Raw genomic sequence first — 14772 nt, 5'->3', positions numbered from 1 at the left:
GCCCCCTCACAAGACGCCCCCAACCCCTTCAACCGCACCAAAACCTCCACAACCCCGTCCTCCCCTCCCGGCCCCGCAACCAACTTCCCCACCACCCCCTCCACATCCCCCACCCCACACTCCCCCAGCACGCCCCTCAGCTCCGCCTCCCCGCCTGCCCCCCTCACCGCCCTCCTCACCTCTCCCCGCGCCCTCTCCCCCGCTTCCGCCTCGCTGAGCGCTCCCAGGTATCCCCCGAGCCCCATGGAAATCGCCCCGGCCACGAGCTCCGCCAGCCCGCCGTAGATGACGACGTGCGTGGAGTTGAGCGTCGAGAGCCCGGCGGTCAGCGCGAAGGGGACCGTCAGGCCGTCGGAGAGGCCGAGGGTGAGGTTCGAGAGGGTGCGGGGGGAGATTTTGAGGGTGGAGGGGGGTGGGGGGTCGTGGACGGGCTTCTCGTTTGTGGGCGGTGGCGGGGTTGATGCTGTGGAGGAGGTGGAGGCGCGGGCGCTGGCGGCGGAGGCGTTGGAGTTGTATTGGGGGAGGGGCGAGTAGGATTGGGTTCCGTTGCGGCGGCGGGGGAATGGGGCGAGGAGGGATTTGAGGTAGGCGAGGGACATTTTTGGGCGATGCTTGTTCGGGATTTCAGTGTGGGTGTGTGTGGTTTTGGCCAGAAGTTTAGCAGAGAGTGGGGTTTGGGAGTTGTTTTTTGTCGAGGTTGTTTTGATATGTAGGGCGCGAGGCGAAAGTTGTGTGTGGATGTGTCGCCTTGAAATGGAAGTATTTCGTCCGGCAATGACCAATGTCGGGATGTCTTCGAGTGCTCTCAAACAGAGCGGAGTGGAGTAAAGTGAAGACAGAGAGAGCGAGGTCTGTGGATAAGCAAAAAAGGCGCGAGAGATACTCGCGGGTCGCCGGCAAGTTTTGGGTTGCGGTTGCACACACGTGGGGGAGGCACCGGGCGATCGTTCGTCGTGCGCGACCCGCCCTTTCGCCACAGACTCCCCGCGCCCGCGAAATGCAGATCGATGGAGTCGCCGTAGGTGAGTTTTCGTGGAATGTCGATTTTGGTGAACTTAGAAATTTTGCGGCTGAAAAGGCAGATTGCAGGTTGTTGATGTCGACGAATTTAGCTCTGTGGTATTGATGATGCTGAGTTGCAGTACTACGATTGATGAAGCGGGGAATTTTACAGAGTGAGCGAATTTATAGATCTATCTACACGCTTTTTTTGGAGTCTACGGAAGACTAGATGTCCACATCATCGTCTAGTTCTGAGCATCGTTGTAATCGAAGCCAGGAGGCGGGTGCTGGCCGTCAGGGATCTCGACCTTGTCGGTGTAGTAGGTCGCGTTGGAAGCCTCATCACCAGGCTTGGGAGGGTTCTCCTTGCCAGGCTTCTTGCCAGGCGCGGGCGGGGCAGCAGGACCAGGGCCCATGCCGTACTTGGGGGGAGTAGGAAGGCTCTTGCCACCCCACTTCTCGACGATCGCGGGGAGGACGGTCCTGCCGGAGCCGGGAGACTTGATGTTGACGTTGGGAGCCTCGTAGGGGGCGGTCTCGAAGTTCTCGTTGAGTGGGCCGGCGTAGGAGCTGTTGAAGAAGATGGACGGGTTGGCGTCGGTGGCGGCGGCCCAGGGGCGGATGTGGTCGCCGGTCTTCTTGCCGACGAAGTCGAAGACGTTGGCGCCGACGTCGAAGCGGCCGAGGGTGTGCAGGTCCCAGTTGGCCTCGACGGTGGCGATCTCGGAGTAGTGGTTGTAGTAGCTGTCGTCCTTGGTGCCGTGGAGGTGCTTGGGGACGGCGTCACCGAGCAGGATGCTGAAGACGCGGTTGCTCTTGGTGTAGGTCTCGCTCTCGTCGAACGTGAGCAGGACAAGGGTGCGGTCCCAGAAGCTGGACTTCTTGTCGTTGATGAGCGGCTCGAGCAGGTCGCGGCACCATTGGCCGGCGGTGGTGACGGAGGTGTCGTGGCCTGTGGATGAGTGAGTAAGAATGACAAGTTTGGTATGGGAATCATCTTGTACACACCATCGGAAGTCATGTTAGGAGTGATGAACATCCACTGGGGAAGCTTGCCCTCAGCGAGATCCTTGTGGAACATGGACGCGTCTTTGTTGATCATAGAGATGTTCTTCTGAGCGCTCAGACGCTCAGGAGTGGTGTTGGCGTCGAAGATGACAGGAGGGTTGTGCTTTCGCACGTAGTCATTGGCCTTGGTCTGCTGGTTGACGTAGGCCTTACCCTCGAAGCCAGAGTAGGGCATGTCCTCCTGGTAGGAGCTCCACGAGATGCCCTTGTCCTCGAGAAGATCGATCAAGGTAGAGACGTTGGCGTCAATCTGCTTGAAGTCGTCGTTGTCGCAGCCGAAGGTGTCACCGCCAATGGAGGCGATGTAGTTCGGCATGGACGGGTGAGTGACACCAAAGTAGTTGTTGACGCTGATGCCCTGAGACGCCAGCCATTGCAGGTTGGGGTCGGCAAAGGCTTTGTCGTAGTCGGTGTTCTCCAGCCAGATGGTGACGAAGCGGTCGAAGACCTGTCATTGATCGATGAGTACGGGATCGTATTGCAGGTGGCCAAGCATGGGAGAAGCTACCTTTCCGCGGACATGGGAGGTCGGCTGAGAAGTCTTGGCCGTAGCCTGAGCAGCAGCAACATCGGCACTGGCGGTGGCCGTGTAGATGTCGGCCTGCGCCGCGGCGCCGGCAATGGCGAGCGCGCTGAGAGTGAGAGCGTACATGTTGATCGGTCTCAAGGGGAAACGATGGAGACGCTGAGCGTGCACTCAAGGAAACGACGAGGAGGAGGTTGAATTTGAGGCCTGCCAGGTCACGATTGTGCAAGAGGAAGGGCATTCTGTACTCTATATACACCGGCGCGAACGTCAGGGTCCTCGACCACGTTGTCGACGTGCAGCCGCCACCACACACGGGACGGGGTGAGCGTTTGCTTCTAGCGAGCTGCTCCAGCCTACGGTGCCGGTGACCCGGGTCTTTGCCTGGTCTGCGGCGGAACTGTGGTCAGCATCTTCGGCGTGGTGATTGGCGAGGACAGGCGCGGTCGGCGAGGGCAGGCAACACGTGCAGGCAGGCAGGGGATCGTCTTGCTGCGAAGCATCGTGGCTGCAGGCCAAGCAAGGCTAAGCCGGCATCAAGCTCTGCCGCCCTCGCCTTCGCCTGAAGCATCGAGAACATGGGCGGCAGTGCCTGGCAGAGCGCGGGAGAAGCGCCGTCGCCGTGCTGCAAATGCTGTTGGTCGTGCGAGACGGCGGTCGTGGAGCGACGTTGACAACGTGCCAAGCTGCCCGGCCTGATTGGGCAGGCACGACCAAACCCGGCTGCGGCCGGCGATAGCGCCATCTTCTCCTCTCCTCGACAACCCACCCAGTGCCACCTCCGCCTCCCAACGCACCTCTCCAACGCCGAATAGGAAGGTGGGCAGTATGGCCGACGATCACACCTTGTTTGCCGCCCTTGCCACCCTGCGCCCTGCAGTCAGCGGTTCTCGTGCGCGCACCGACCTGCCGACCACCGTTCTTCCAAACCTTCCAGATCGACCATGGGGCTCGCTTTCGACACGTGCCTCTGCAGTTCATTGAACATTGTACTATTGCCCTAATTTGATTCCGTGAGATTCTGGTCATCATCGCCGTTCACCCTCAAGCTCACCGTGCACACGCAAAGAGAGCCAACCAAGGATTGACCGTCCCAGGCATGAGCGTTTCGTCTGAAGACGACCGGCAACCACTTTACGAGAAGCCGTCATGTGACCCCGAGCAGCCCAGCGACCATGAGCAGAAAGAGGGTTTGCTTCAGGGCTTCGAAGCCGACCGCGAGAGATTTGCAGAGACCACGCTCCGCCCTCGAAGACCTGTCTTTCAATGGGCGATATCTCTCGTTTTTCTTGTTGCTTGTTTAGCAGGTGTTTTATTTCATATCATCGCGCTGCGAACACCCATCCGAACATCAGCCCAAACGCCAGCTCAGACGAGTGAAGGTGATGCTGAGATCTCCACAAACGACTACATCCTTGATCCTGAATGGGACTATGCTGCTCCGCCACGGCGAAGGGAGTACACTTGGACGGTCCGCGATCACATTCACAATCCCGATGGCATCTACCGACCGATGATTCTGGTGAATAACCAATTTCCAGGACCTTTGATCGAGGTCAACGAAGGCGACACGATCGTCGTCCATGTGGATAACCAGGCTACCAACGCCACTTCATTCCATTGGCATGGCATATATCAGACCGGAACTCCTTACATGGACGGTACTGTTGGCATCACACAATGTCCGATTGCACCAGGGCATTCCTTCAAGTACGAGTTTAAAGTCTCCCAGTCTGGAACTTATTGGTGGCATGGCCATCAGGGCCTGCAATCTTCGGACGGCCTTCATGGTCCGCTTGTCATACACGGACGGGCAGAGCGCACCATGCAACAGATTTCGTACGACACCGACAGAGTGTTGCTGCTCTCCGATCACTACCACGACCTCTCGTCAGCCTTGCTGTGGCAATATCTAATGCCGGACATGGAAAACGCCGAACCTGTGCCCGAGAGTGGGCTAATCAACGGGAGAGGCATTCGGAACTGTGATGGCTTCCCGAACCGGCGATGCGATAACAGCACCGCCAACGTGGGGCATCCGTCTTTCGTCTTGGAACGCAACAAAAGCCACAGACTGCGCATCATAAACGTTGGCGCATTCGCGGAGTTTTCATTCCAGCTGGACGAACACCAACTAGCGGTGACCGAAGTCGATGGTACAGACGTGCATCCAGTGAAGTATCATCGACTAGATATCAGTCCCGCGCAGAGATATAGCGTTGTCATTGACAGCAACGTGGACAATGCGGACAACTTCTGGTTGAGGGCCCGCATGATAACGAACTGCTTCACTGACCCGCCCAAGACGCTTCAGCCTGATGCGTTCGCGATCATCAGATACGAGGAAAACACAGACGCGAGGCCGACGTCATCAGACTGGACAGAGAAACTCGCCCAAGATTGCAAGGATATGAACACGACCGAACTTCGGCCTGTGGAAGAGGTATCACTGGCGCTGAAGCCAGATAACGTGTTCTACTTCCGGTCAAATTTTGAGATCGGAGCCTATCGTTTGAGCCGCGGCTTCTTCAACGCTTCATCCTGGCGAGCAGACCCACGTCAACCGACATTGCAACGTGCCGTCAATGGTCTGCGTAGAGACAACGGCAACTTCACGGCGCCATTGTTTACCAGCGTTGAAGCACCGGCATTTGTGAATGATCAAGCATTCAGCACAGATCGAGAACTTGTTGTGCAGACCACCGGTGTTCAGACGATCGACATACTGATCTCAAACTTCGACGACGGAGCTCATCCTTACCATTTGCATGGCTACAAGTTTTTTGTCCTGGCTCAAGGACACGGCCAACCACCGCTCTCGCAAGTGGGTGCAAGTGTGGACCGTCAGACGCTCTCACCTTTGTATGAGACGCTTGATCTCTCAAATCCACTCCGTCGAGACACTGCATCGGTCGAAGGCTACGGATGGATCCTGCTTCGCGTCATCGCAGACAATCCCGGAGCTTGGGCGCTACACTGTCATGTGTCCTGGCATGCGGAAGCTGGACTGCTGATGCAATTTCTAACAAACACGGATGAGCTGGCAAATATCGACATACCACGGGCGAACCGCGACCTCTGTGTCGCGGACGGAATAGAAAAGGGAATGGGGCCAAAGGATGATGATTATATCGACTTTGCCAAGTGAAGACGAAAACATGCATCAGTTTAAAAGTATAGAGAGCGGCTTTATTCGAAGGAAGCTGCACTTAATCGGAACCACCATGGTGTTCAAACATCGAAGATTCGCCGTTACCACTGCCGCTGTCGATTCACAGAAAGAATGTCCAAGAATTCGCAACTCAATTCGCGACGCCAATGTCCTGCGTAAGCTTCTGGTTCGCGAGCGCAGCCTGCATGTTGTCGATCTGCTGCTGCATCATGGCTTGAGTCATCTGGCCCTCCATTCCGCCAGGGCCGTGACTAGTCGGGCTGAATGCTGGACTGTGAGCATCAGATGGAGAGCCAACTGGCTGTGAGGTCAAGGAAACCGAACGAGCTGGACTCCTGCTCGCGCTGATCATCCCGCTTCTCGGTGTCATCCTGTCAATATCGCTGTGCATCGAAGCCACGAGAAAGTTGTCGCCGCTACCGTTCATCCGCGACGACTCCATGATCCCGCTCAGCGACCGCGAGCTCGCATGGCTGGCGCTGCTCCAGGTTCGAGCGATCTTCGGCCGCGCCCAATCAACCCAGCTCTTCCGCACCTCGACCTGACCCTCAACCTTCGACTTCCCCGAAACATCAATCCCCTTATCCCCCTTCTTCCAATCCGCCGGACACCCCTCACCAAACTCATCCTTAAACCCCAACGCATCCAGCACCCTCTGCGCCTCATCCACCGACCTCCCCACATCAATATCCCCCACCGCCACCGCCCTCACCCTCCCCTTCGGATCAATCACAAACATCGCCCGCTCCGCCACCCCCTCCTCCTCCACCAGCACGCCGTACGCGCGGCTCAGCCTGTGGCTCCCATCGCTGATCAGCGGCACGTGCACGCCGCCCAGCCCGCCCTCCAGCTCGCCCGTCGCGTTCCACGCCCGCAGGCAGGCCTCGGAGTCCGTGCTCGCGAACGCCACCGCGCACGCCCGGCTGTAGAGGAACTCCTCGACGCGCGCGCTGTAGGCCCGGATCTCCGTCGGGCAGACGTACGACCAGGCGCGCGGGAAGAAGAGGAGCAGCAGCCAGTGGTTCGCTTGCGTGTAGGCGGAGAGGGAGATTTCTGTGAGGTTGGGGAGGAGGGGGTTAGTTTTTGCTGCGCTGGGTTGGGAGCGGGTGGGTGGTGCGTACCTTTGATGCGGCCGTCGACGACGGCGTTGCAGGTGAAGTCGGGCGCCTGCTGCCCGACTCGGACTCTTCCTTGGGCGCTCATTATGGGTTGTCCGGGGGGATCAAATCGATTATCGTATCTCGTCGACAAAATTTACCGCAGGAATGAATCCACAGAGTAGCAGCCTCACCGTTTACATAATAAAGCTCACGACCAACCCCTTCCTCCCGTCCTCTTCACAAAGCCCTCCCACGCCTCCAGAACTCTAGCCCGGCTTTCGAGGCGGGCCAGTAACACTTCCTTCCGAACGCGGCGGCTGGCTTGACGTCGAACGCGTGGTTTTGACATGTGTCACCGCCTGGCGGACAATGCGCTTTGTTGCGGAGGGGAGGTCTGGAACGCGGAATGTGGACAAAGGGAGCACCGGAATGCTCCCCTGATCGGAGGGCGAGGGTTATTTGGAGCGATTGGTGATACTTGATCCTTCGATGTTGGGTGAGTGATATTGGGCTAGGAGGCGTCTGGGGGTTGGGGGAATGGGACGTTGGGGTTTTTGGTAAGGGGGGTTGGCAGGGTTAGGTGGATGTTGGTAGTCGGTAGTGTACATGTTTATATCTATAGATCATGCCAGCAAACGCTGGAGCACACCCGACAATGTTGCCATACATTCCTCCACCTCAACCTCTACTTACTCAACGCCTTCTCCTTGATCAACCACGCACTCACAGCCGCCCCAGCCACAAGCCCAATCTGCAACCCAAACGCACTCCTCGTCCCCGCCGCATAGCACTCCGCCACCACCGCCCTAACCGCCGGCTCCAGCTCCCTCAAATACGCCAGCGACTGCCTGACGCGCTCCGCGATCTCCAGCGCCTCCGCCTCCGGCAGCCCCAGCGCCGGCAGCCGCGCGGTCAGATTCTCCCTCAGCGCCGAATTCGCGACCGTCGCGCTCATCGCGACGCCGAAGACGCTCCCCAGGCTGCGGAACAGGTAGCTGCAGGCCGTGGCGATCGCCTGGTCCTCGCGCGACGCGTTGGCGATCAGCCCGATCAGCGTCGAGGTGACGCCGACGCCGTTGCCGAAGCCGCACACGCACATGCCCGCGATCATGCCCGGCGTGCTCTTGACGGCGGCGCCGGAGCAGAGGAAGATGGCGAGCATGCCGAGCGCGAGCGCGGCGTAGGCGCCGGCCGTCAGCCGGAAGTAGCGGCCCGTCCTCTGCATGTAGATGCCGCCCGCGAGGCTGCCGGAGACGCCGCAGAGGATGGAGGGGATGAGGCGCAGGCCGGCGCCGGTGGCGGAGACGCCGTCGACGGCTTGGAAGTACAGCGGGAGGTAGAAGAGGGCGGCGAGCCAGCCGGAGAAGGAGAAGAAGTTGCACAGGTAGCAGGCGACGAGGGAGCGGTGGAAGATGATGTGGCCTGGGGCGAAGGGCTCGCTGGCGAGTTTCATTTCGACGAGGAGGAAGATGAGGAAGAGCGGGAGGGAGACGCTCAGGGAGATGATGGCGGTGCGCGAGCTCCAGCTGACGTTGCTGCCGCGGTCGAGGCCGAGGAGGAGCGTGAAGACGGCGGAGATGAGGATGACGGCGCCGAGGAAGTCGATGCGGCGCAGCTGGGCCTTCCAGTGGCTGCTTTCGGTTTTGGGGAGGTGGAGGGCGAAGCTCACGGCGACAAAGGCCGCGAGGCAGAGGGGGGCTTGGACGAGGAAGGCCCATCTCCAGCCGATGTAGTCTGCCAGGATGCCTCCTAGGGGAGCGCCGGTGCTCGCGCCTGCTGCGTAGATGATGTTGACGTAGCCCTGCCATTTGCCTCGCTCACGGAGAGGGACGGTGTCTGAGAGTAGGATAGACACGACGGTGGTCATTCCGCCACCTCCGATTCCGGCAAAAGCACGGGCTGCAATCAGCTGGCTCATGTTCTGAGCGAGACCGCACAGGAGGCAGCCGACACCGAAGACTGAGTAGCCGAAGAGAAGACATGCTTTACGGCCGAAGATGTCGGACAACTTTCCGTAGAGCGGCTGGAAAGAGGTGAGGGTGAGGAAGTATGCGGTGGCGATCCAGGAGACCAAGTTGAGGGCATCCAGCTCCGATCCGATCTTACCAGACGAAGACACAATGATTGTCTGATCCGCAGCTGACAGAAAGACACCAATGGCAATGGCTGGGAAGATGTATTTCATGCGAGCCTTCACTTCCGGTAGTCCTTCGTTGCGACCCTCAAGGCTGCTTTGTCGCTCCAGAGGCTCCCCGTCGGCGTTGTCACCAGCATTTTCGATGGCTCCGCTCTGGGCGAATGTACCATTTCCATTCTTGACTGAGCCATTGGCGGCCACATCCGCTTCTGCTGTGCCATCGGAGGCCGTGCCATCGTCCTTTGGCAAGAGAGGACTCCGTTCTGAGCGTCCGCTCGGCTGAGATGCATTTGAATGTGCCATCTTCCACTTCATTCGACACCGACACTTACTACCGTACAGAAATGACTGAATATATGTGCATCAAGGGAAGATCAGTCTCAAGCGAGAATTAATGATATCTGATTAATCATAGCGCGAAGGGTAAAGGTGGGCCGCAAGATAGCACGCCACCACCTTCCTTATCGGCTATCGCTTCCGAAGTCGTCGGCATGAATGCAGGCAAATGCCGACTCAGCCCCTCGCACCCTGTCAACGGTGTAACCCACGTCAATCATCCTTGCCCGTCAAGACTGTAGATCAACACATCGAAAGCATGTAGCATGTCTTATACACCGCGAGACCCTCCGCGGGGAGACGCAAGACAGAGTGCGTCCATAGTCGTCCCGGTCGAGCAACGCAGCCAAGTTCACCCTGCGCCGGAAGACACCATAGAGCTGAGCGGCGGTGGTAGGTCGAGTCTCTATCAGAAATGGTAGGACATGATCTGAAGTCAATCTCTAACAAAGCTCCACAGCCAGCAGTCAGCGCACAACCAGACAATCGGATCTCGCACCCGGCCTCGCAGCCTGGGACACGCGCACCCACGAGCCGGCCGCAGCAAACGAAAGCCCGCCGTCAGCACCACCAGACTTCAAGCCCTTCTTCGCGCTAGTGGAAGACCCCGTCACCGGCGAATACCACCATCCGGAAGTACACTATGTCTTCTCGGACGATGAGGATCAGGGCGTGCTCACGCACGCGGCGCTAGCGGCTATCGACAAAGACGAGAACACGCTGCAACAAAGCGCAGGCCCCGAAGAAAGAGTAGCCGTGATCGATTTGGACTACGATGGGCGCACGGTGGTGGGGATCTCGAGCTTGAGTCCCGAGTGGCAGGCATTGCGGACGGAAGTCTGGCAAGCACCTGGAAAGGCCGACAGTAGGCATGGAGCGACGGACCGGGGACTGATGCTAAGGGTATCTGGGAAAGAGGCGGGAGACTCGGCCAAGGCCGGTAAGAAAGAGTCGGGAGATATGGACTCTCTCGTGGAACGGTTCTCTAGAGGCTTGGGAAGCCTTGACGAAGTGCTTGGTGAAGAGGGAGACAAAGAGCAAGAGGAAGCTGTTCGGCAGTCACGCAGTCAGCGACCTGGCAGTGCGGTCGCTTGAGGTGACGGGGGTTATGCATAATGATCATGGTATAAGATTGCTACATGAGAAGCTGGCAATATCTCAGGTCATCGCTTCCCACCCCTGGCGCTCCATGGTTTCATTCGGCCTAGTCCAAGCGTCCTCCGCTGGGTTGGTGCACTTTGCATCGTCGTGGAATGGAATGTTGAAGCAGGCTTGAAAGAGCCAACAAGTGCCTTCGTGAATGCTGGAGGTCCAGCCTCCGCGGGCTCGTCCTCGTCCTTGTCGTCTTTCTCCGGCTGTGGTGGCGAGCTTGACAGGAAGACGTAGCCGTGGTCCGTCTTCGCTGTCGGATCCGACGAGGAGTGGAGAAGCGGCCGTCGTCTCTGCAACGGTGCAGCACTTACTCTGTGCTGCAGGGAATCAAGAGGCTTGGAAGAAGTGAGTTCCGAGGGTTTGTTAATATTGGAGACGTCCCGCAACGGTGCAGATGATGTCCTGGGCAGCGATGCTGGCGGAAGCGGTCGAGTGGTTGATGGATTGCTCGTTGAGCTTTTATCCAACTCCGGACCAGATCTTGGCTTCTTGCCGAAGAAGCTGGCAATCGATCCTTGGCCCTCGATTTGCCTCTTTCGGCCCTTTGGTGCTTGTCCTTGAGAGACCTTCTCTTGCTCGGCGGCCCGTCTGTCTAGTGCTTTCAAACGTTTCTCTTCCTGCTCTTCCATAATCTTACTGTAATTCTGTTTCACGCTGACGAAGCCTGAGGAAAACGAAGTCGCGCCCTGAACTCCTTCTTGCTGCATAGTCACGGAGGCAGTGACCCAAGATGCCGCTCTTGTATTTCCATAAACGGGTCCTGAGTCATCGGCCTGGCCGTTGTTGAACTTGGCAAGTTCTTCAAGAGGCCATTCACCGTTGACAGGCCAGTAATTGTCCTCGTCTCGCTCAAGACTCTTTTTGCTTTCAGCAATGGCTTCCATTGTCGGCTGATCACGGCCGAGGGTATTAGCCAGAGCGTGCACGTCTCTCTCAGAAATGCTCGGGCCATGTTCTTCAAAGAAATTGTTCATGCCATGCTCCGATAAGAAAGGTGAAAGCTCTGCCCCTTCGTTTTGCGAGCTGCCTTTCAAAGGGAAAGTCATGTTCAGTATGACCTGCGCCCTTGTCATACCAACGTATAGCAAACGTCGCTCTTCATCGTTGTCGTCGGCTCGTGAATGGGGAATGGAGCCTTTGTAGCAAGCTGGGATGAACACGACAGGCCACTCGAGGCCTTTGGCGGCGTGAAGGGTAGAGACAGTTGCCTGAGCGACCTCATCACCACCCTCACCTTGCTTCTGATCGGTGGCTGCAGAAAGCGCGACATTGGCGAGGAAGCTGGTGAGGGGAGACTGCTCTATCACCTCCGTACCGTCAACGGAGGGTAGTCCTTCGTCGTCAAGGCTCAGTTGCTCTGGTGGCTGGTTTGATGCATCTGTCGCTTGCGCAATTAACTCTTCAACGTTGGCCCAGCGGCTTTCGTGGTCCTCCGGATACTTCTGCTTCAGATAACTTTGGAATGAAAGCTTGTTCAGAATTAGATTGATCAAGTCGGCCAGTCCTGTCGGCTCTTTCTCGATCCTTTTCCGGCCGCTAGCGATCACATCATGGAATTGCTCGATGCCTTTCATTGCAGGGGTGGTCAACTTCGTTGAAGATTTCTGATGGCCTTGAGCGATCCTGCGCACAAGGTCCCACAACGTCTGGCCGGTGCCCTGTGCTTCTTTGAGGAGACTCTCAGTCGTCTTGTCCCCAATCTTGCGAGACGGCTCGTTGATGATGCGCTCAACAGCCTCACTGTGTGCAGGCTGATCGATGACACGCAGGTAGTCTATCAGCAGCTTGATCTCAACTCGGTCGTAAAACTTCTTGCCACCTATCATACGATAGGCCATTCCGGCCTTGCCGAAGGCGGCCTCGATGTTCCGGGACAAAGAAGCTGTCCGCAACAAGATGGCAAAGTCGGTAAGCTTTAGCAAGCCTCCACTGAGCGCCATTAGGCGTTTGATCTCAGCAATGATCCAGTCGGCCTCTGCTTTTGCCGTCGGTAATTTGCGGAGGACCGGCCGCTGACCGATGGAATGAGTGGCCTGCAGCTGCTTAGGTGGTCGAGTCTCGTCTTGCTCAATGACCTTTTGAGCCGCTCTCAAGATGGCTCCCGAAGATCGATAGTTCTCCTCCAAATTCACGGTCAACGTGTCTCGCCATTGTATCTTCATCCGCCCGAGATTTTTGACATCGGCTGATCGCCATCCGTAAATGCTCTGATCGGGATCACCAACGATGGTGATGAAGCTTCGTTGCTGCGCAAACAAGCTCATGAGTTCGTATTGAACGCCATTCGTGTCTTGGAACTCATCCACGAGGACGGCTTCGATATTGGAGACACATTCGGGATTCCGGCGCAAGAGATCCACGCAGCGAAGTAAGATATCGTCAAAGTCAAGCAGGTTGCATCTATCAAGCTGTGTTTGATACATGCTGAAGATCTCTGCAAACTCCTGCTTCTCTGCAATTGCATTTTGACCGACGCTCGACTTCTTTTGTTGCAATGTCGCCAAAAATTGCTCGCAGTCGATTCCTTGTGCTTTGCTGCGGGAGATCCGGTCGCGGGCTACCTTAGGTTCCAGGCTGAATTTGTGCTCTTTCACCATGCGAGTGATGATTCTCATAGAGTCATTGGTGTCTGCTACACCAAAGTTGTCCGGGATGCCAATCAACTTGCCATATCGGCGAAGGTAGATCAAGGCAATTTTGTGAAATGTGCCGATTCTGAGCTTTTTCTCAAGCTCCTCGCCAACGAACGCACGGATACGCTCTTGCATCTCCCTCGCCGCTTTCACGGTAAAGGTGCAGACGATGATGTTCCATGGCTTGAAAGATCGCTCGCGAATGAGATGCGCAACGCGCGAAGTGAGAGTCTTTGTTTTGCCGGAGCCGGGTGGTGCAAGTACTTGCAAGACCTCGGCTTCAGAGCTCACCGCCGTACGCTGGGCGCTGTTGAGTCCGTAAAGAATGTCGCCCATGGCGACATTGCATATCTGCGTTGATGTCCGCACACGCGTAGACGTGGTGGAAGTTGACGCGTGCTGAACGCCGAGACACGTGATGTACGGCACATGGTCGGCCGAGCCTCGGCATTGCTGCCAGCCACCTCGGCTCCTCAGTTGACGACACTCCACACATAGCACACGACCTTGAGTGCAGTAGCTCATCGGCGTTATTACTTGAAGTTCTACCATTGCGAGTGGCATATGTATGCTTGTCTTCGAATGACTTGAATTTCGTGGAATCTCAGGTACCGCAGGTATTTATCCTTTCCTGCCTTGCTCATGCCTAACTTCCCTCCAACAGTAGCTTTGTCGGAGTCGGATCCTTCGCTGTGATCCTGCCTATCTATCGTAGGCGCGTCGGTCTTCTCGGCGGCGTTCTCGTCAGCCACGGCACCATTTTCGGTGCCTTGGGAGCCCCTCTGAGCGGGACTGCTCGAACCTGAGCGGCCTTCATCGGCATTCTGCTCAGGTCGGCAGTCACCAGGCTCAGAGAAGGTTCCTGCGGCCTCGCCGTTCTCGTTGTCGTCGTCTTCATCGAGCCTTTGCCGATGCGGAGGTCTCCATTCTTCCTCTTTCTCTTCCTCCTCCAAGTCCTCGCTCTTACGCTTGCGACGGCTGGTCGCACCACCCGGGACAGCCTCGCTGTCCTCGGTCCCGGTGCTCCCAACCCTCACCGGCGCCTCGAGCCACGTGACAAGCTCCGAAGGGCACGGAAAGCTCACGCGCACTTTCTTGAAGGGAGGCTAATCGTAATGTTAGCCTGGTAGGCCTTGAGAAGAGCATGGAACAGACTTACCTCCTCCCAAAGCACGTCGCGCTCGTGCTTCTTGCTGCCGGGTGAGCCCATCGCGACCGATGACAGCTTCTGGTGGCGATGTCTGCGGTGGAAAAGGGCGCGGAGATGCTCTTGCGCGGTGCGAGATTGTGCTTGTGGTGAGAAAACCGATGGTCGCAGCGCTTGGTGCCAGAGAGTCGCTTGGCTCAGAAAGGTGGGTGAGAAAAGCACATGCATGCGCGAGGGAATTCGCCTTGTGAACGCGGCGGTGCGCGCGCGGGGCTCTGACGTCGGTGAGGTGAGTTCAGTGAAGGGGCACAGCTCTGCACGTGAAAGCCGCGTGACCGCGCGCAGGCGCTCGCCGCCACCGCTCAGGCCGCCCGGAGTCATGGCAGTGACTCCGGATCGAAGTGTGCGAGGTGAACTCTAGACAGAAGTGAATGCTATTTGGCTAGATCCTGGGGGCATAGCCGGGAAACAGGTAGGAAACACGCTTGAAGGCGAGATT

At 57.6% G+C, this 14772-nt stretch overlaps 7 protein-coding genes across 7 annotated transcripts; 2 read left to right on the top strand and 5 right to left on the bottom strand.

Annotated features, from left to right (window-relative positions):
- Positions 1-2: 2 nt before the first annotated feature.
- WHR41_08177 (uncharacterized protein) lies at positions 3-599 on the bottom strand (the record flags this gene model as incomplete). The annotated part of the gene is made up of 1 exon (XM_069376781.1): positions 3-599. A coding segment is annotated over one exon (597 nt), but the record flags the coding sequence as incomplete, so codon positions are not given.
- Positions 600-1166: 567 nt separating this feature from the next.
- On the bottom strand, positions 1167-2722 carry WHR41_08176 (uncharacterized protein; the record flags this gene model as incomplete). The annotated part of the gene is made up of 3 exons (XM_069376780.1): positions 1167-1954; positions 2011-2518; positions 2579-2722. The coding sequence occupies 3 exons, from the start codon at positions 2720-2722 to the stop codon at positions 1248-1250; spliced, it is 1359 nt and encodes a 452-aa protein (XP_069227151.1). The 3' UTR covers positions 1167-1247.
- Positions 2723-3695: 973 nt separating this feature from the next.
- WHR41_08175 (uncharacterized protein) lies at positions 3696-5744 on the top strand (the record flags this gene model as incomplete). Its single annotated transcript, XM_069376779.1, has 1 exon — positions 3696-5744. One exon carries the CDS (start codon positions 3696-3698, stop codon positions 5742-5744), a length of 2049 nt encoding a protein of 682 aa, XP_069227208.1.
- A 154-nt stretch (positions 5745-5898) lies between these two features.
- On the bottom strand, positions 5899-6971 carry WHR41_08174 (uncharacterized protein; the record flags this gene model as incomplete). The annotated part of the gene is made up of 2 exons (XM_069376778.1): positions 5899-6821; positions 6890-6971. The coding sequence occupies 2 exons, from the start codon at positions 6969-6971 to the stop codon at positions 5899-5901; spliced, it is 1005 nt and encodes a 334-aa protein (XP_069227153.1).
- A 582-nt stretch (positions 6972-7553) lies between these two features.
- WHR41_08173 (uncharacterized protein) lies at positions 7554-9308 on the bottom strand (the record flags this gene model as incomplete). The annotated part of the gene is made up of 1 exon (XM_069376777.1): positions 7554-9308. The coding sequence occupies one exon, from the start codon at positions 9306-9308 to the stop codon at positions 7554-7556; it is 1755 nt and encodes a 584-aa protein (XP_069227207.1).
- A 204-nt stretch (positions 9309-9512) lies between these two features.
- Positions 9513-11201, top strand: WHR41_08172 (uncharacterized protein). Its single transcript, XM_069376776.1, has 2 exons — positions 9513-9734; positions 9802-11201. Exons 1-2 carry the CDS (start codon positions 9608-9610, stop codon positions 10434-10436), a joined length of 762 nt encoding a protein of 253 aa, XP_069227148.1. The 5' UTR covers positions 9513-9607; the 3' UTR covers positions 10437-11201.
- WHR41_08171 (uncharacterized protein) lies at positions 10505-13462 on the bottom strand (the record flags this gene model as incomplete). Its single annotated transcript, XM_069376775.1, has 1 exon — positions 10505-13462. One exon carries the CDS (start codon positions 13460-13462, stop codon positions 10505-10507), a length of 2958 nt encoding a protein of 985 aa, XP_069227150.1.
- Positions 13463-14772: the final 1310 nt, after the last annotated feature.

This window comes from Cladosporium halotolerans (assembly GCF_011745625.1).
Source record: "Cladosporium halotolerans strain TM138-S3 chromosome Unknown Sca29, whole genome shotgun sequence".
NCBI lineage: Eukaryota > Fungi > Ascomycota > Dothideomycetes > Cladosporiales > Cladosporiaceae > Cladosporium > Cladosporium halotolerans.
Note: the sequence above shows the minus strand (reverse complement) of the source record. Positions and strands in the feature narration are given on the sequence as shown.